We start from the raw sequence: 21,958 nt of genomic DNA, 5'->3' as shown, positions 1-21,958 counted from the left end.
CTTTTTAACGGTTCAGTCCGATAACTATTCATGGGGGATGCTGTAGGGTAAGTTTGTAGCGGCGCTAAAACGGGGCTAACAGTGGCCCGGTTTTCTAGAGCTTTTGTACCCCACGACCTAGAGAAAGCACTGAATGATTTTTACAGAGCATTGTGGTTGTCGTTTTTTCGGGCTATACCCCCCAAGGTATCTTTGACTCCTAAGGTATTTGGTTCAAACACATGGGATTGGGGGTGTCTAAACATTAGGATCCTTTTGATATTCTAAAATCTCCGGGGTGCTAGCACCTAGATGCTGTGGTGGGGAGGTCTCGACATCGCTGGGATGAATGACTTTTTAGCCCACCTAAAAATTAGTTTTTGAAAGGCCTTTGTGTTTAGGAGGCGTAAGACACAATATTTTTGTTGGGGGGTAGGCATCTGTTTTGCAGGATAGTGTAAACCTTGGTTTCAAACGACCCCCTGCATAGAGAGAGAGAGAGAGAGAGAGCCTTGAGCGCTGATGCATGGGCATTTTTGAACACACACCCCGCCCCTTTTTCTCTGTTTTTGAAACACACACACATCCACTACAGCACACTCCCGCACACACACGCGCGCACATGGCTTTTTCCGCAAGTTTTTTTTCTCAGGGACAGACTGCGCTAAGAGTGAACAAACGCGAGAGTTCATAACGTGGTGAGATTCGGCTTTTAAAAACCCTTTATTTAATTCAAAATATTTAGTACATACATTTTATAGCCTTACATTATTAAGGTATTTTACGATGCCTTTCTTACAGATCCAGGGGGCTGGTGCAACCATCCCCCATTATCCGTGTCCAGTTCGCCATCAAACGGCCTGGCTCTCTTGCAAGGTCCATCAACACTTGGTAAGTTTTCACTCCAGGGGTAGATAATACGTCGGGCCTTTAGGTCCTGGCTATGTCTCAAGGACAGCCGAGGCCAGCGCCTTAACTGTTCACGATTTTGGAAGAGAATGTCCAGCTTATTCATAAGTGTTATGAAAATTGGATAATCCACCCATTTAAAACTAAACACAGGAATAAAAAAGTTTACATCTTTGCATGCTCTGGAAGATACAGGAGAATTGACAGACTTTGTAGCATTAGACACATCATAAAGGTCACAGGCTAAAATTGTCACTTTGTTGTCAGGGCTATAGGCCATTGAAGCGATTCTTAGGGCCTTCAGATCACTGCGTCCGCAGACCTGTTCTTCCAAAGCATATCCTGGCACCTTTGTACCACTCAGGGCCTGTTCAATTTTAGAGAGCGCCAGCCTGATCTTTAACCATTCTCTCATCCCCAGAGCAGGAGGAAAACGCCCAGGTTTTGCCGGATAAAGGGGCTTGGGGCCACTGGCGTTGAAGATCTTTACCGTAGAATCCTCCGGCTGGAATATGTAAGACATATGGCCCTCACTCGTACCCAAAAATCCTTTAAAACATTCTGGAGCTTCACACAGAACTTCCTCAATGCTTTGGTCACTGGGTTCATGACAAGCCGAGCATAACATACCACAAATTGGCATAGGTGTCATTTTTGTTTAATATTCAGGGGGGTTATCTTGTACAGTCTTAAACATGTATTGTTCTGGGGCTTTATAAGGTGGAGGCCGGACATAAGGTTTGAAATTCGTGTTTCATAGACAACAACCCCATGAGGGCAATAAAATAGGGGGGGTGTGGGGTCATCCTCTTTGAAATGTTCATTAACCCCCCAAACCGTGAGAAACAGTAACAGGTTGACCTGACACCTGGTCACTTACTCACCCCACCCCGACCCCCCTAACCACCAGGATGTCCTGACCTGAAGCCCAAATATGGGCATGCACCCTTCTACAGGACATAGGGTCATAAATCATTACATAGGGTCATAAATCATGCTTTTGACGGTTGACCTGACACCTGGTCACTTACTCACCCCCCGCTCCCACCTAACCACCAGGATGTCCTGACCGGAAGCCCAAATATGGGCATGCATCCTTCAGCAGGACATAGGGTCATAAATCAAGATTTAGACGTGTGACATCTACTTTATTCTCTCTCACTGTCATTTTTTTGCTTAAGATCTGCTTTCAGAAGGCCAAATTGCATCATGTGTTTCAGCAGTGTGTAACCGTTTGCGAAACTATTTGTGGCTTTTCATGAGAAGAGACAAAAGCAACATTCTTGACCAAATATACACGTTACCTTTATTTCAGACCCATAGACTGCAGTTACTGAAAGTGTAGTTAAGAAATGATTAGCAACAAATGCTAAGGAAATTCTAAGGTCTCTCGTTCTCTCAATAACTCATGTAGTATTCATGCTATCCTAAAGGAGAGAGAGAGAGAAAGAGAGAGAGAGAGGAATATGGATTCAAAGCCCATAAAAGGTAAATGTTGTGTAAACAACAGTCACTGCCAGGAATAATGCAGCATTGCAGCCCTTTTACAACGTGCTGGTAAATTGCAACATGTATTGTGATGGGACCTAGCCCCATTTCCATTCCTCCTGTTGCTTTACATGTCAACCTTTACTCTTCGGAGTCCTATTTATGTCCTCCAAAAAGACTAGAGTGGCATAGCAACCAGTTTAGTTTTAGTCCATGGTGCAGTCAGGTGAGATGGTCATACCTGCAGAAACACCAGATCAGATCACATCAACTTGGGCTCCCAAGTGGCGCAAGTGGTGTAAGGCACTGCATCTCAGTCCTTGAGGCTTCACTACAGACACCCTGGTTTGAATCCAGGTTGGATCACAATCGGCTGTGATTGGGAGTCCCATTGAGCGGCACACAATTGGCCCAGTGTCGTCCGGGTGTAGACTGTCATTGTAAATAAGAATTTGTTCTTAACTGACTTGCCTAGTTAAATAAAGGTTAAATAAAAAGATCAAACACACCTTATTCGCCTTCACAGTGATGCTGGGCTTCACCCCAGGCTATTGCGCAGTGGGCATGAGATTACAGTGATGTTAACTTCCAGTCAGTTTAGTCACTGATTACCACAGCTGTGCTAAGAGGTCAGGGAACCTGACTTTGACACAGTTAACCACAGGGATATCATACACAATCCACAGGGGTTGACTACAGGGTAGTGTGCAGGCTTTTGTTCCAGCCCAGCTCTAACACACATGATTCAATATAATCAAACAAATCAAAGTTTATTTGTCATGTGTGCCGAATACAGCAGGTGTAAACCTTACAGTGAAATGCTTACTTACAAGCTTTAACCAACAGTGGAATTTCAACAACAAAAAAAGGTATTAGGTGAACAATAGGTAAGTAAGGAAATAAAAAAATAGTAAAAAGACTGAAAAATAACAGTAGTGAGGCTATATACAGTAGCGAGGCTATAACAGCAGCAAGGCTATATACAGGCACCGGTTAGTCGGGCTGATTGAGGTGGTATGTACATGTAGATATGGTTAGTGACTATGCATATATGATTAACAGAGAGCCATCAACTACTGATTAATCAACTGAAACATTCTGCTTTGTGGCAATAGGACATTTTGGAATCAGTAGCAGTCATGAAGGGATGAGGCAAGAGAGGAAGGCATTTTACTGAAATTTGAACTCGCATACTAGTTTTGACGTCATCATTTAAACCAGCCCACTCTCTGAGGTAACGAGGCATCATTTAAACCAGCCCACTCTCTGAGGTAACGAGGCATCATTTAAACCAGCCCACTCTTTAAGGTAACAAGTAATAAACACATAATCGATTAACAACCTGGAATCTCTAGTCAATGTTTCTCAACACAAGATGGCTGAGGCATGTATAAAGAATCAAATCAAATGTATTTATATAGCCCTTCTTACATCAGCTGATATCTCAAAGTGCTGTACAGAAACCCAGCCAAAAACCCCAAACAGCAAGCAATGCAGGTGTAGAAGCACAGTGGCTAGGAAAAACTCCCTAGAAAGGCCAGAACCTAGGAAGAAACCTAGAGAGGAACCAGGCTATGAGGGGTGACCAATCCTTTTCTGGTTGTGCCAGGTGGAGATTATAACAGAACATGGCCAAGATGTGCAAATGTTCATAGATGACCAGCAGGGTCAAATAATAATAATCACAGTGGTTGTCGGGGGTGCAACAGGTCAGCACCTCAGGAGTAAATGTCAGTTGGCTTTTCATAGCCGATCATTCAGAGTATCTCTACCACTCCTGCTGTCTCTAGAGAGTTCAAAACAGCAGGTCTGGGACAGGTAGCACGTCCGGTGAACAGGTCAGGGTTCAATAGCCGCAGGCAGAACAGTTGAAACTGGAGCAGCAGCACGGCCAGGTGGACTGGGGACAGCAAGGAGTCATCAGGCCAGGTAGTCCTGAGGCATGGTCCTAGGGCTCAGGTCCTCCGAGATGGAGAAAGAAAGAAAGAAAGAAAGAGAGAGAGAGAGAGAGAGAATTAGAGAGCGTATACTTAAATTCACACAGGACACCGGATAAGACAGGAGAAATACTCCAGATATAACAGACTGACCCTAGCCCCCCGACACATAAACTACTGCAGCATAAATACTGGAGGCTGAGACAAGGGGGGGTCGGGAGACACTGGCCCCATCCAACGATACCCCCGGACAGGGCCAAACAGGCAGGATATAACCCCACCCACTTTGCCAAAGCACAGCCCCCACACCACTAGAGGGATAACTTCAACCACCAACTTACCATCCTGAGACAAGGCCGAGTAAATAAAGGTGAAATAAAAAAATAAAAAATACATGTCCGGTTACATACAGATCTAGGATGCACTTCCTCTCCCCAATTTGAACCTTTACTATGGGAGATTCTCCACCTCATTTTTGAATGTTGCTATGGGCACAGCCAAACAACAACAGTGAGGGATTTGACTTCCGCTTTACTTCCCGACTGAAGGTCGCTGGTGCCAAACTTGCCAGGGTAAATTATTTGTAATTTAATTGCAATTTATAGAGTATAAAAGTCAAGTAAACACGTGTGTGGTTAAGTGTAATTCTAACGTTAGCTAGACTTACTAGTAGGCTAGTTCTGTTGTGATAATAACATTAGTTACGTCGTCCACCAAGCCAATAACTATAACAATAAAACGACCATTCATGAGGTCTCAAACCCACAGATACTGGTTCAGACCATTCATGAGGTCTCTAACCTACAGATAATGGTTCAGACCATTCAGTGCTTTCATGTGTTCATTGTCATAGTGGCAACTGCAAATAGTACTTCAATGTACATGTAGGCCTAATGAAAAATAATATAATACCTCGTATTTATACAGATGATGAATGGCAGATCTGTAGTGTTCCTCCAGGCTGCGCTCTGTGGTTCCCGGCATTAAAAGCTCCACTATTGATGAGGCCTACATTTTCAGACAAGCAATTTATTATATTATATCAGATGACTACCTCATGAAGCTGGTTGAGAGAATGCCAAGAGTGTGCAAAGCTGTCATCAAGGCAATGGGTGGCTATTTGAAGAATCTCAAATATAAAATATATTTTGATTTGTTTAACAATTTTATGGTTACTACATAATTCCATATGAATTATTTCTGCTCACCTCCAAAGCCAATTCCTCCTTTGGCCGCCTCTCCTTCCAGTTCTCTGCTGCCAATGACTGGAACGAACTGCAAAAATCGCTGAAGCTGGAGACTCTTATCTCACTCACTAACTTCAAGCACCAGCTGTCAGAGCAGCTCACAGATCATTGCACCTGTACATGGCCCATCTGTATATAGCCCATCCAACTATCTCATCCCCATACTGTATTAAGTTATTTATTTTGCTCCTTTGCACCCCAGTATCTCTACTTGCACATTCATCTTCTGCACATCTATCACTCCAGTGTTTAATTGCTATATCGTAATTACCTCGCACTATGGCCTATTTTATTGCCTTACCTCCCTTACCTCATTTGCACTCACTGTATATAGACTTTTTTTCTACTGTATGTTTGTTTATTCCATGTTGTTGTATGTGTCGAACTGCTTTGCTTTATCTTGGCCAGGTCGCAGTTGTAAATGAGAACTTGTTCTCAACTAGCCTACCGGGTTAAATAAAGGTGAAATAAATAAAAAATGGGAAAAAAATAGCACACAAAGATCTCCGCCACGGCACAACCCAAGGGGGGGCATCAACCCAGACAGGAAGATCACGTCAGTGACTCAACCCACTCAAGTGACGCACCCCTCCTAGCGACGGCATGGAAGAGCACCAGTAAGCCAGTGGCAGAGAATCCCAGTGGAGAGAGGGGAACCGGCCAGGCAGAGACAGCAAGGGTGGTTCATTGCTCCATTGCCTTTCCGTTCACCTTTACACTCCTGGGCCAGACTACACTCAATCATAGGACCCACTGAAGAGATGAGTCTTCAATAAAGACTTAAAGGTTGAGACCAAGTCAGCGTCTCTCACATAGTTAGGCAGACATTCCATAAAAATGGAGCTCTGTTGGAGAAAGCCCTGCCTCCAGCTGTTTGCTTAGAAATTCTAGGGACAGTTAGGAGACCTGCGTCTCGTGACCGTAGCGTACGTGTAGGTATGTACGGCAGGACCAAATCCGAAAGATAGGTAGGCGCAAGCCCATGTAATGCTTTGTAGGTTAGCAGTAAAACCTTGAAATCAGCCCTTGCCTTAACAGGAAGCCAGTGTAGAGAGGCTAGCACTGGAGTAATATGATCAAATTTTTTGGTTCTAGTCAAGATTCTAGCAGCCTTGTTTAGCACTAACTGAAGTTTATTTAGTGCTTTATCCAGGTAGCCGGAAAGTAGAGCATTGCAGTAGTCTAACCTAGAAGTGACAAAAGCATGGATACATTTTTCTGCCACATTTTTGGACAGAAAATGTTCAATTTTTACAATGTTATGTAGATGGGAAAATATGTTCGTCTTGATATGTTCGTCAAAAGAGAGATCAGGGTCCAGAGTAACGCAGAGGTCCTTCACAGTTTTATTTGAGACTGTAAGGCCTGGGTGTCGGAGTGTGGAGTCAAAACGCAGGAAACAGCAGGTGCCAATACAAAATGTTCTTTAATGAACACGGGCAAACTAGGCCACCCTACTAACAGACTGGGTGTACTATTTAACCAACCCCAGACACGGGGGGAAAGGAACACAGTCCAGAAAACACGTAGCACAAAACCAACACCACTACTTACAAACAAACAATCCCGCACAAAGAAACGTGCGGGCCGGTTGACTAATAAGCCCAACTAATTAACCCTAATACACAACAGGTGAACCCAATAACCACATAGGGAGGGGGAGAAAAGGATCAGTGGCAGCTAATAGGCCGGTGACGACGACCGCCGAACGCCACCCGCACGGGAAGGAGAGCCTGCCTCGGTCGAAGTCGTGACAGTACCCCCCCTCTGACGCGCGGCTCCCGCAGCGCGCCGACACCGGCCTCGAGGTCGACCCGGAGGACGAGGTGCAGGGCGATCCGGATGGAGGCGATGGAAATCCCTCAGCATCGACGGATCCAAAATGTCCCCCACCGGTACCCAGCACCTCTCCTCCGGACCGTACCCCTCCCAGTCCACGAGGTACTGAAGGCCCCTCACCCGGCGTCTCGAGTCCAGAATGGCCCGTATCGTATACGCCGGGGACCCCCCGATGTCCAGAGGGGGAGGAGGGACCTCCGGCACCTCACCGTGCTGCAGGGGACCAGCTACCACCGGCCTGAGGAGAGACACATGAAACGAGGGGTTAATACGATAATAGGAAGGGAGTTGTAATCGATAACACACCTCGTTTATTCTCCTCAGGACTTTGAAGGGCCCTACACACTGCGGACCCAGCTTCCGGCAGGGCAAGCGGAGGGGCAGGTTTCGGGTCGAGAGCCAGACCCTGTCCCCCGGTACAAACACGGGGGCCTCACTGCGGTGGCGGTCAGCGCTCCTCTTCTGCCGTCCACTGGCTTGTTGGAGAGATTCCTGGACGGCCCTCCATGTCTCCTTGGAACGCTGCACCCATTCCTCCACCGCAGGAGCCTCGGTCTGGCTCGGATGCCATGGTGCCAGGACCGGCTGGTACCCCAATACACACTGAAAGGGGGACACGTTAGTAGAGGAGTGGCGTAGTGAGTTCTGGGCCATTTCGGCCCAGGGAATGTATCTCGCCCACTCCCCTGGCCGGTCCTGGCAATACGACCGCAGAAACCTACCCACCTCCTGGTTCACTCTCTCCACCTGCCCATTACTCTCAGGGTGATACCCGGAGGTCAGGCTGACCGAGACCCCCAAACGCTCCATGAACGCCCTCCATACTCGGGACGTGAATTGGGGGCCCCGATCAGAAACGATGTCCTCCGGCACCCCGTAGTGCCGGAAGACGTGGGTGAATAATGCCTCCGCAGTCTATAGGGCTGTAGGAATACCGGGCAACGGGAGGAGACGACAGGACTTCGAGAACCGATCCACAATCACCAGTACCGTAGTGTTCCCCTGAGACGGGGGAAGATCGGTCAGAAAATCTACGGACAGGTGCGACCAAGGCCGTTGTGGAACGGGGAGGGGTTGTAACTTCCCTCTAGGAAGGTGCCTAGGAGCCTTACTCTGGGCGCATACCGAACAGGAGGAAACATAAACCCTAACGTCTCTCGCCAAGGTAGGCCACCAATACCTCCCCCGAAGACTCCCCACCGTCCTCTTCACCCCAGGGTGACCCGAGGAGGGTAGAACGTGAGCCCACCGAATCAATTTGTCCCGAACACCAAGCGGCACGTACTTCCGCCCCACCGGACACTGAGGAGGAGCGGGTTCCGCTCGTAACGCCCGCTCGATGTCCGAGTCCACTTCCCACACCACTGGTGCTATCAGCCTTGAGGCGGGAAGGATGGGAGTGGGTTCGGTGGGCCGATCGTCCGAGTCGTAAAAACGGGACAGTGCATCCGCCTTTACGTTCTGAGAGCCCGGTCTATATGTTAACGTAAACTGAAATCGGGTAAAGAACATGGCCCACCTTGCTTGACGTGGATTCAGTCTCCTAGCTGCCCGAATATACTCCAGATTCTGGTGGTCGGTCCAGATGAGAAAAGGGTGCTTAGCCCCCTCAAGCCAGTGTCTCCACACCTTCAGGGCACTGACCACTGCTAACAACTCCCGGTCCCCCACATCATAGTTACGCTCCGCTGAACTGAGCTTCTTCGAGAAGAAAGCACAGGGGTGGAGTTTTGGTGGCGTACCAGAGCGCTGTGATAGCACGGCACCTACCCCAGCCTCGGACGCGTCCACCTCCACTATGAATGCTAGAGAGGGATCCGGATGCGCCAACACGGGCGCATCCGTGAACAGCGCCTTCAACCTGTTGAAAGCTCCGTCCGCTTTTGCTGACCACTGCAGCCGCACCGGACCCCCTTCAGCAGTGAGGTAATGGGAGCTGCTACCTGGCCAAAACCCCGGATAAACCTCCGGTAGTAGTTGGCAAAACCCAAAAACCGCTGCACCTCTTTTACCGTGGTCGGAGTCGGCCAATTACGCACAGCCTTAATGCGGTCACTCCCTACCACCACGCCCGAGGTGGAAATGCGATAACCCAGAAAAGAGACGGCTCGTTTGGAGAACACACACTTCTCAGCCTTGACATATAGGTCATGCTCCAGCAGTCTACCAAGCACCTTGCGCACCAGAGACACATGCGCGGCGTGAGTGGCTGAGTAGATCAGAATGTCATCGATATAAACAACCACTCCCTGCCCGTGCAGGTCCCTGAGAATATCGTCTACAAAGGATTGGAAAACGGCTGGAGCATTCTTTAACCCATATGGCATGACGCAGTACTCATAATGGCCCGATGTGGTACTAAATGCGGTTTTCCACTCGTCTCCTTTCCGAATACGCACCAGACTATACGCGCTCCTGAGATCCAATTTTGTGAAGAACTGCGCTCCGTGAAATGATTCCATTGCCGTAGCAATGAGAGGTAGTGGGTAACTAAACCCTACGGTGATGGCATTTAGACCTCTATAATCAATACACGGACGCAAACCTCCCTCCTTTTTCTTCACAAAAAAGAAACTCGAGGAGGCGGGTGAGATGGAGGACCGAATGTACCCCTGTCCCAGAGACTCAGTGACATATGTCTCCATAGCCACCGTCTCCTCTTGGGACAATGGGTACGCGTGACTCTTGGGAAGCGCAGCGTCTACCTGGAGATCTATCGCACAATCCCTTCCCGGTCGATGAGGTGGTAATTTAGTCGCTTTCTTTTTACTGAAAGCGATTGCCAAATCGGCATACTCGGGGGGAATGCACACCGGGGAACCCTGGTCTGGACTTTCCACCGACGTGGCACCGATGGAAACTCCCAAACACCTTCCAGAACACTCCTTTGACCACCCCTGGAGAACCCCCTGTCTCCATGAAATTTTAGGATTGTGCCGGGCCAGCCAGGGAATCCCTAGCACCACTGGAAACGCAGGCGAATCAATAATATAAAAGCTGATACGCTCCTTATGATTCCCCTGCGTCACCATGTCCAGGGGGACCGTGGTCTCCCTGACCACCCCTGACCCTAATGGCCGGCTATCTAGGGAGTGCACGGGAAAGGGAGAATCTATCGGCACAAGCGGAACCCTTAACCTAAGAGCGAGTCCGCGATCCATAAAGTTCCCAGCTGCGCCTGAATCGACTAGCGCCCTATGCTGGGAAGAGGGAAAAACATTTTGAAAAAAAATCAAGACAAACATGTGACTAACAGGGGGTTCTGGGTGAGTTTGGTGCTGACTCACCTGGGGTGATCGAGAAGCGTTCCGCCTGCCATCTCGACTCCCAGACGGACCCCCCCAGCACCGATCGGCCGTGTGTCCTCTCCGACCACAGCTGGTGCAGGGAGAGCCTCCTCCTCCGGTATCCTTCGGCCCAGCCCCTCCCAACTCCATCGGAATAGGAGCGGAGGGGCTGGGTGGTGGAACGTACAGGACCCTCTCAGAACGCCCGCGGGCAGCCAGCAGATTGTCCAGACGGATGGACATGTCAATCAGCTCATCCAGAGAAAGAGCGGTGTCCCGACATGCTAGCTCCCTGCGGACGTCCTCCCGGAGACTACACCGGTAGTGATCCATAAGGGCCCTGTCGTTCCACCCAGATCCTGCAGCCAGGGTCCGGAACTCCAGCGCGTAATCCTGGGCGCTCCTCTTCTCCTGCCTAAGGTGGAACAGTCGTTCTCCCGCCGCTCGGCCCTCTGGAGGATGGTCAATTACGGCCCGAAAACGGCGGGCGAACTCTGGGTAATGCTCCTTGGCCGAGTCTGGGCCATTCCAGACTGCGTTGGCCCACTCCAGAGCACGACCCGTGAGGCAGGAGACGAGGACACTCACCCTCTCCACTCCCGAGGGAGTGGGTCTTACGGCGGCAAGGTACAGTTCCAGTTGGAGTAGGAACCCCTGGCACCCCGCCGCCGATCCATCATAATCCCTCGGGAGTGTCAAACGGAGAGCGCTGGAGCCGAGGAATGGAGAGTCCTGGGCTGGAGGAGCCGAAGGTGGAGAGAGGAAACCACTCCTCTCCCATCGGTCCATTCGCTCCATCATCGAATCCATCGCTGATCCAATACGGTGGAGAACAGTGGTATGCTGGAGCACCCGTTCCTCCATCGATGGGAGAGGGTTGGCCGCTGCTCCTGCTGACTCCATTCGGGTGCGGGATTCTGTAAGGCCTGGGTGTCGGAGTGTGGAGTCAAAACGCAGGAAACAGCAGGTGCCAATACAAAATGTTCTTTAATGAACACGGGCAAACTAGGCCACCCTACTAACACACTGGGTGTACTATTTAACCAACCCCAGACACGGGGGGGGAAAGGAACACAGTCCAGAAAACACGTAGCACAAAACCAACACCACTACTTACAAACAAACAATCCCGCACAAAGAAACGTGCGGGCCGGCTGACTAATAAGCCCAACTAATTAACCCTAATACACAACAGGTGAACCCAATAACCACATAGGGAGGGGGAGAAAAGGATCAGTGGCAGCTAATAGGCCGGTGACGACGACCGCCGAACGCCACCCGCACGGGAAGGAGAGCCTGCCTCGGTCGAAGTCGTGACAGAGACGACTGTACAACCATCAAGATTAATTGTCAGAATCAACAGAAGATCTCTTTGTTTCTTGGGATCTAGAACAAGCATCTCTGTTTTGTCTGAGTTTAAAAGTAGAACATTTGCAGCCATCCACTTCCTTATGTCTGAAACACAGGCTTCCAGGGAGGGCAATTTTGGGGCTTCACCATGTTTCATCGAAATCTACAGCTGTGTATCGTCCGCATAGCAATGAAAGTTAACATTATGTTTCCCGAATGACATCACCAAGAGGTAAAATATATAGTGAAAACAATAGTGGTCCTAAAATGGAACCTTGAGGAACACCGAAATGTACAGTTGATTTGTCAGAGGATAAACCATCCACAGAGACAAACTAATATCTTTCCGACAGATAAGATCTAAACCAGGCCAGAACTTGTATTTGGGTTTCCAATCTCTCCAAAAGAATGTGGTGATCGATGGTATCTAAAGTAGCACTAAGGTCTAGGAGCATGAGGACAGATGCAGAGCCTCAGTCTGACACCATTAAAAGGTAATTTACCACCTTCACAAGTGCAGTCTCAATGCTATGATGGGGTCTAAAACCAGACTGAAGCGTTTCATATACATTGTTTGTCTTCAGGAAGGTAATGAGTTGATGCGCAACAGCTTTTCCTAACATTTTTGAGAGGAATGGGAGATTCAATATAGGCCAAAATGTTTTATATTTTCTAGGTCAAGGTTTTGGCTTTTTCAAGAGAGGCTTTATTACTGCCACTTTTAGTGAGTTTGGTACACATCCGGTGGATAGAGAGCCGTTTATTATGTCCAAGCACAGGAAGCAGCTCTTTCAGTAGTTTAGTTGGAATAGGGTCAAGTATGCAGCTTGAAGGATTAGAGGCCATGATTATTTTCATCATTGTGTCAAGAGATATAGTACTAAAACACTTGAGTGTCTCCCTTGATCCTAGGTCCTGGGAGAGTTGTGCAGACAGCTTTGGAGGAATACGTAGATTTAAAGAGGAGTCCATAATTTGCTTTCTAATGATCGTGATCTTTTCCTCAAAGAAGTTCATGAATTTATCACTGCTGAAGTGAAAGCCATCCTCTCTTGGGGAATGCTGCTTTTTAGTTAGCTTTGTGACAGTATCAAAAATAAATATTGGATTGTTCTTATTTTCCTCAATTAAGTTGGAAAAATAGGATGATCGAGCAGCAGTGAGGGCTCTTCGATACTGCATGGTACTGTCTTTCCAAGCTAGTCGGAAGACTTCCAGTTTGGTGTGGCGCCATTTCCGTTCCAATTTTCTGGAAGCTTGCTTCTTTATTCCAGTGAGATTGCTAAGGCGAACACCGCCATGTTTAGTTTTTCCCAACTTAGGTCGAGGCACAGACACGGTCTCAATGGGGAAAGCTGACTGTGCTAGTGGCAGACTCCACTAAGCTGGCAGGCTGGCTAACAGCCTGCTGCCTGGCCTGCACCCTATCTCATTGTGGAGCTAGGGGAGTTAGAACCCTGTCTAAAGAATCAAGAATGTATGAATAAATATAATTTTTTGAGTCAGATGTTGAAATCCAGGACGTTACAGTATGTCAACATAACACTCCCTGTACTAATGAAGCTATAAAGGTGTCCACATATTTTGGGTGGCCACAGAAAGAGTCGTACAAGACTGAATAGAAGTTTTGTAATGGTTAGGTTGTTAAGACTGCACTGATAAAAGTGGACGCACGTGGCATTTTGGCAATATAATAGAAAATCGTTGGTGCAGTCCATGGTGTGGTCAGGTGAAACAGTAGGTCATATAACAAACTGAGGCCTGATCACCCCCTGGTGGCTCCTGGTAACACCACCCGCAAACACATCAGCTCAGACACACCTTACACAACTTTATATTGACGGTAACCTCATCCCCATGCTACTGCGCACAGCATGGGAACTAGATTACAGTGACGGTAACTTCCAGTCAGTTTTGTCACTGACTACCACAGTATTGCCAAGAGGTCAGGGAACTTGATCAGTAAAGACCTCCAGTGACCCAGTTAACCAAGGGGATAGCATACACAAACCACAGGGGTTGACTACAGGGTAGTGTGCAGGCTTTTGTTCCAGCCCAGCTCTAACACACAGATTCAATATAATCAACTAATGATGGTCGTCAACTGAAACATTCTGCTTTGGGGCAACAGGACATTTTGGAATCAGCAGCAGTCATGAAGGAAAGAGGAAGGCATTTTACACAAGTCTGAACTCTCCCAATACTTACTACTGTACACACTATAAGTTAAACCAGCCTACTCTTTGAGTAAGGTAAGGAAATAAAAACAAAAATGTTTTAGCAACCTGGAATCTCTACTCAAGGTTTCTTAGCACAAGATGGCTGAGACGTGGCTAAAGAATCAGATGTTGAAATCCAGGACATTACAGTATGTCAACACAATCCTTCCTGTACTAATGAAGGTATAAAGGTGTCCACATATTTTGGGTGGCCACAGAGAGTGGTAGAAGACTTGGGGGGTAATACTATGGCATTCTATTTGAAGACTTTCTACACTGTGTTGGTACTGACACTGACAGGTAAGGGGTCTCTCTCTCTCTCACACACACACACACACACACACACACACACACACACACACACACACACACACACACACACACACACACACACACACACACACACACACACACACACACACACACACACAGAATATATTTAATTCACACATATATACAAATGATTGAATCATTCAGTCAATTAATTCCATAACGGATGAGCCTACAAATGTCGATTTGACACAAAAATAAGAAAAAAGTCATTCACACACACGCACACACACAGTCACAATTTCAGTGTGATAATTGTACAACATATAGGGCAAATTGTCAGCCACTCACATGAGTCTGTGACAAACAACATTATTCAGATACAGCTCATTAGGTTGTATGATGCCCTTAAAGTGGCAATCAGCAGCTGCTACACCATTTTTGGACTTGAATGTAAATTAATGAATGATATGTACCCATTGATTCTTGAAGAATATAACTTATAAATGCTTCATGAGCTTAGTTCAGCTGTCGTTCCCCATCAGAACCCAAAAAATAAGCTTGTTTGTAAAAAAAAGCAAATGCAAACAAACTGTATAGCCTCACATGGTTACAACTATAATTTAGATATCATGGATGATCAGTCCTTACATCCATAGTTCTGTCTATGAATTAGAGTGGTTTGATTTCTCCAGCCCCATCCCTCTGCTTTTTACCGAACCAGGGTTGGGGCTTCAGCTTTGTTATTGTTTTTACTGCTGATTGCCGCTTTAATGAAGTCGCTCTATCTTTCCTTGTCCTCCCTGTCTCTCTGTCCCCCCCCCCCCCCCTCTCTCTCATATATATATCTCCAGGAGGCCTTGATCCTACCAGTGTCTCAGCAGCATCTCCTAATCCTAGTGAGTATCCAACTACCTAAAACCATCAAAGACTACCTCTAATCTCTTACCATTACCACCAAACAATTATGTTAACTCGCAATTATATAGAGACACATTTTACTATATGTTTAGTATCATAGCTCAAAGAGCATAGTTAAACCTTACATAACCACAATCTTGGAGGTGAAAAGTAAGAGATTTTTTTGTTTTTAATTTACGGTCATGCGTGCATGTGGTCCCAGAAATGGAACCCACTATCCTGGTGTTGCAAGAGTCATGCTCTACCAACTGTGCTACAGAGGCTCACACTACTCCAGCCACTACTGCAACCTATATTACAGATTTCTAAATCTAGTGTCAACCCCTTCCATGCTGTGCGACACGCTGTGATGCAAAGAAAATAAGAATACTTTATAGTCCATTGTCCTTACACCGTACTCAAACTGGCCGTGCGCAAATTGATTTTGTCCCCCCACACCGAACGTGATCACGACACGCAGGTTGAAGTATCAAAACAAACTCTGAATCAATTATATTAAAACATTTTTAAAACATTAAACATTTATGGCAATTTAGCTAGCTACCTTGGAGTTGCTAGCTAATTTGTCCTATTTAGCTAGCTTGCTGTTTCCAGCTAATTTGTCCTGGGATATAAATGTTGAGTTGTTATTTTACCTGAAATGCACAAGGTCCTCTACAATTAATCCACACATAAAATGATCAATTGAATAATTTCTAGTCATCTCTCCACCTTCCAGGCTTTTTCTTCTTTGGACTTTATGTGGCTATTGGCATCTAACTTTAGTTACCACAACGACCGAGCAAACTCAGTTCATATGGAAAACCAGCTTTCTGCCCGGATTGAATATGCCTCAGATTCCTAACCCTAACCATCCCTCCAATCACACCTCTGGATCTCCCTTCTGTGTGTTCCAGGCTCAGTGTCCGTGAGGCCCAGCCCACAGCTCTCTCTCCCCGTCCTCAACCAGTCCTTCAGCCTGGACTGTAACGGCTCCTTCCCAGGCCTGCCAGTGCTTTGGTACAAAGACGGCCAGGTTGTAGCTCCAGACGCCAGGATAAACCTGTTGGAACACAACACCTCCCTCCACTTCAACTCCCTGCTGCCCTCTGATGGTGGCTTCTATCAGTGCGAGGTGACCATGGCAAACATGGCTGAAAGCAAGGTCATAAGCCTGGGCTACCTGCTGAACTGTGGGTATAAGATGTAACGCCTATGCTTCATTTGAGAGAATCAATGAATATGGGTGATCCTGTCCAATTTTCCTTCAAAAAAAATTGGAGGCAGAGCTATTTTGCTGACATTTTCTTCCTTTGCTGACAGTTGATCATTGGAGTGTTAGTATCAGTGGCCCTGACACAGTGTTTCCTGGGAGGGAATACACCTTTACCTGCCAGGTGAACTGCACTGTCGACCTGGACTGCTCCATCCGCTGGCCATTGAGGGGGGGTATCCTTACTAGCGCCTACTTCTCCGTGAGGAAGAATATCCTGAAATGGATCCCGTCGGTACCTGGTACGGTCCAGATCTTCACCTGTGTGGTGGAGAACACAGCAGCTGGACGCTCCGCAGAGGCCTCCAAGACAGTGAAGGTCACAGGTAGTCACTCCCGTTTTATTGTTTGATAAAATTAAGCTTCACTGCAGAATCAATTCTTGCAATGTCAGTTTTGTGATTGTTTGAGGGTTCTTTAGATCGTAAAGAGATGACTCTCTAGACAAACCCTGGATGGAGACTGATTACTCTTTGGCAGATTTAATGATGAACTGACCACATTCGTTCAGCCATGCATAAAGGTAGATAATCAATTACTATCACAATTCCAAAGAACTGATTCACCATACTGTAAAACTACACTACACTTCGACTATAATAATAATAATATCCCTCATAAAATATTCCTACACTATTATCACCAAGTTATCTTGATACAAAATGTATTAACTCATGCTTAAACCCAGTTGTAGGTACTGTTAAATCTAAATATTTCAATCTAAATGCTTTGTTTTTTAACCTAGCTAGAATACCTGCGTACTACATGGTAAAATACTGTTTTAGACAGTTTCCATCATCTCCAAAATCCCAGACTGAAGTCATGTTATTGTTCCCTCATGCAGGACCCACAGTATCAGGATCTGAAACAGTGAGGCTGAGTGGAGTTTTAGGACTTGTCCTCTGTGTGGGTCAGCTGTTCCTCCTGGATCCCTAGTGGGGGCGCTATAAGACTACAGACGATGGGAAGGACAGAGGAGAACATTGAATGAGTTCAGCCTCTGTTGTGGGATAATGATAGTTGAGTCATTGGAAGTTTCCAGTGAATTATGTTTATCATTCACATGCAGTGGGTAACGATGAGAAAATAACAAAACGTACATATTGATGTTATCTATGTAATATTTTCTTATTTGCAATACGTACTGTATTATTATTATCTTTGTTGTAGTTGAGATGACCTTGTAAAATAAACTCCCAAATGAGTGTGGTAATAGATAGCTGTCTCTGTATGGAGTTGTCAACTTTGGTCTTTGATTGGCAGAGGTAAGTAGCCAGCATACCTCCAGATCCACTGCCAGACGTACCAGCAGAGTATACTGTACTGTCCCTCCCCTCACTAGGGAGCAGAGACGACCCTGCTGTCTTCAAGGAAAAGTCCTATGAAAAGCTGCTGTTATAATCACACCATCTTCACACCATAACATCACTTGTTTATGTGAGAGTGGTATTATGAGACTAGCCTGACCAACATACACAGAAGTTGTTTCATAACATGATAGTATACTATAGTCTGTCAGTGTGTAGGCTCATATAGCTACAGTATCCTACTTATTGCAAAGGCTAACCTGATGTACAAGTTGAACAAGTCTTTACCTCAGTACTAGCCCCGTGTCCAACACAATCACAGACATTCAAATGTCTGTTGGCAAATCCCTTTCTGTGTGATAAGGTATTGTCAACCTCAGGCCATGTTTGCCTACCCTGTTTGGTCAAGGCATGACATGGTGAAATTGAACAATGGACACCATTTGTCATGGACCCAGAATACCACAAACTAGATACTGAAGCTAACCTCAAACCTGGAAATGGCACATGAGGAGGCGTTCATTTATTATTACAACTGGCACAATGCCATTGGATATTTATCATTTACAGGGTAACCTATACTGGATGCATCATACTTCAGCACCTGTTTTGATACACTCCTTTATTTAGGACCACATCATTTGCATTCTATTGGAAGTGAAAGCATTATTCAAACAGTATCCGGTAGTTAGTGCGCCTATCCCTATCCCTAACCATGACCCTAACCATGACCCTAACCCTAACCCTAACCCTAAACCTAACCCTAACCCTAGCTTCATGTCCACACCCTGGCTCAACCCTAACCCTAACCCTAGCTTCATGTCCACATCCCGGCTCAACCCTAACCCTAACCCTAGCTTCATGTCCACACCCCGGCTCAACCCTAACCGTAACCCTAGCTTCATGTCCACACCCAGGCTCAACCCTAACCCTAACCCTAGCTTCATGTCCACACCCCGGCTCAACCCTAACCCTAACCCTAGCTTCATGTCCACACCCCGGCTCAACCCTAACCCTAACCCTAGCTTCATGTCCACAACCTGGCTCAACCCTAACCCTAACCCTAGCTTCATGTCCACACCCCGGCTCAACCCTAACCCTAACCACCTGTGTGCCACCATAGTCACCTATTAGGGACTTCTATCAGGGGATAGCGTTGAGCAGGGCTGTGGACATTGTGAGGGTATTTTGAAGTTAAACCTTACTAATGCTTGTGTACTAAAACATCTATCTTTAAGCCTAGGCATTGGGTTTGAGATTGTCATATAAACTAACTCATATAAGATAGAAAAGTGTGTGTGCGCATAAATAGAGGTCTGTTCTGACTGTTTGTGTGTGTGTGTTGAATGACCCCATGATGTCTGGGCACTCGGCTAAAGACTTGACAGAAACTAACCGGTTCCTCTTAGCTTAGCTGGAGACAGGGCAAAGTGTTATATTCTGCACACCAGTGATAGAGCTATTGTTCTGTTTGGAGCCTGTTTCTGGGATAAAGATTCATGTTTTGTGTGTGTGTGTGTATCCAGTACAACCACACATCATCTGGGCCGACAGTCAAAGGCGCTTGCTTGCCCAACTTGGGGGAACCATTGAGCTACTGTTAGAGGAAGTATGTCTGGGGTAGCTTGACTACTGTATATAAATGCTCCTGTACTCTTTGTACAGGAAGCTGTCACGCCATTACACCTGCGTGGGTGGCGCGACCAGCCTCGTTATTATAATACGTTTTTAATAAAAGTAATACCTTGATTGATTATTGATTTTGCCTCTCCTCATTATTAGTTAAAGGTAGAATTTCCACCACAACATGTAGTTAGGGTTAGGTTTATTATTACATTATATTAGGGGAAGTTATGATCACCCCCTATATTACATTGAGTAATAGTGATATGAATGATACAGACATACTGTAAATCAGGCCAAATTGTGGGTGTGACCGGTGTAGATTGCCTCTGCATTGTGTTTTGATTGGCTTGCACATGACCCTAGGATCAGGGTTGGTGTTGATCTGTATTGTCTGATAAGGTATGGAAAGACTCCATAAACAAATCCTGTGGTGCCCTTCTACACCAACTCCTCTATTCCACATGAGTACAGTAGACAGGGCAGGGAAAAATAACAATAATATCCTTTCACATAACAGTACAATATAACGCAAACACAATGTACAGTATGAAATGTAAATGTACAGTAGCCTATAGACCTAGGCAGCCAACTTTCCCAATGACAGCCAGGCATTATGTACAGTACAGTAGTAACGTGCACTTGTGAACATAGCTAGCCTTGGACAGTAAATATATCGTCCACATATCTTAAAGGCCCAGTGCAGTCGAAAACTAGATTTTCCGTTGTTTTATATATATTTCCACACTACCACTCCCAAACAGTTCTAGCAAAATTCTTGCTTGAGAAATTGCCTTTTGCTATAAAGATATTTCTGTTTCTTTTTTACCCTTTTAATTGAAAACAATCACAGCAAAGTAATGAATTGCTACTAGAATTGTTTTGATATTGAGATAAAAACGTCTGCTTCGGACCTATAACAAGCATAGCACATGACATACCTGACACGGAAAGGAAAAACATCCATAAACAAATGCTGTGCTGCCCGTATACAGTACACTAATTCCTCTGGAAAGTATAAATTAACAAGGAAAGGGGACATGAATACACATGCTAGTCCAATGACGCCATGTACAGTAAAAAGTACAGTAGCTAGCTAACATGTACACTATTCATAGATTACAAGATAAAAAAAAAAAAGTATAAATACATGAAATGCTTTAATATCCCAATATAATGGTAGGATGCCATAATAATAATATGTCAGGGACCATGTGTAACGGCTGTCCTCCTCCTCTTCGGAAGAAGAGGAGGAGTAGGGATTGGACCAAAGCGCAGCGTGATAATTTGACATAATGAAGTTTATTAAAGTAAAGACGAAAACCGAAATAACACTTCAACAAACTACAAAATAACAAACGAACGTAGACTGACCTAAAACATGTGAACTTACATATAACGAAGAACGCACGAACAGGTACAGACTACAAACAAACGATACAGTCCCGTGTGGTAACATATACGGACACAGGAGACAATCACCCACAAACAAACAGTGTGAACAGCCTACCTTATATATGGTTCTCAATCAGAGGAAACGTCAAACACCTGTCCCTGATTGAGAACCATATAAGGCTAATTACACCTGACCTAAACATAGAAACACAAAACATAGAATGCCCACCCCAACTCACGCCCTGACCAACTAAACACATACAAAAATAACAGAAAACAGTTCAGGAACGTGACACCATGTAAATAAAATATTGGTGCTTTTGCATATATAGTGATTGTACAAAAGTCCTTCCTCAACATAGACTGACTAGGTGAATCCAGGTGAAAGCTATGGTTCCTTATTGATGTAACTTTCTAAATCCACTTCAATCAGTAGAGATGAAGGGAGGGACAGGTTAAAGAAGGATTTTTAAGCCTTGAGACAATTAAGACATGGATTGTGTATGTGTGCCATTCAGAGGGTGAATGAGCAAGAGAAAATATTTAAATGCCTTTGAACGGGGTATCGTAGTAGGTGCCAGACGCATCGGTTTGAGTGTGTCAAGAACTGCAACGCTTCTGGGTTTTTCGCGCTCAACAGTTTCCTGTGTGTATCAAGAATAGTCCCCACCTAAAGGACATTGTGCCAACTTGACACAACTGTGGGAAGCATTGAAGTCAACATGGGCCTGTGGAATGCTTTCGACACCTTGTAGAGTCCATGCCCCGACGAATTGAGACTGTTCTGAGGGCAAAACGGGGTGCTACTCAATATTAGGAAGGATTGATTATGATTTCCATGGACAATTTCACTGTAACCTACCTCTTCTACATGTGTAGAGTAGACAGTGTAGACAGGGAAGATGAAAGAAGGCAGGGGATGCTTATGGGGAGAA

At 45.9% G+C, this 21,958-nt stretch overlaps 1 protein-coding gene across 1 annotated transcript; it reads left to right on the top strand.

The window, feature by feature from the left end:
• The first annotated feature begins 14,482 nt into the window (after positions 1 to 14,482).
• LOC120047754 (pregnancy-specific beta-1-glycoprotein 11-like) lies at positions 14,483 to 17,904 on the top strand. The gene is made up of 5 exons (XM_038993311.1): positions 14,483 to 14,555; positions 15,380 to 15,424; positions 16,343 to 16,618; positions 16,749 to 17,024; positions 17,543 to 17,904. The coding sequence occupies exons 1-5, from the start codon at positions 14,504 to 14,506 to the stop codon at positions 17,632 to 17,634; spliced, it is 741 nt and encodes a 246-aa protein (XP_038849239.1). The 5' UTR covers positions 14,483 to 14,503; the 3' UTR covers positions 17,635 to 17,904.
• The last annotated feature ends 4,054 nt before the right edge of the window (positions 17,905 to 21,958 follow it).

This window comes from Salvelinus namaycush, chromosome 5 (assembly GCF_016432855.1).
Source record: "Salvelinus namaycush isolate Seneca chromosome 5, SaNama_1.0, whole genome shotgun sequence".
NCBI classification, from domain to species: Eukaryota; Metazoa; Chordata; class Actinopteri; order Salmoniformes; family Salmonidae; genus Salvelinus; species Salvelinus namaycush.
The sequence above is the reverse complement of the archived record's forward strand: the minus strand, read 5'-3'. Positions and strand labels throughout refer to the sequence as shown.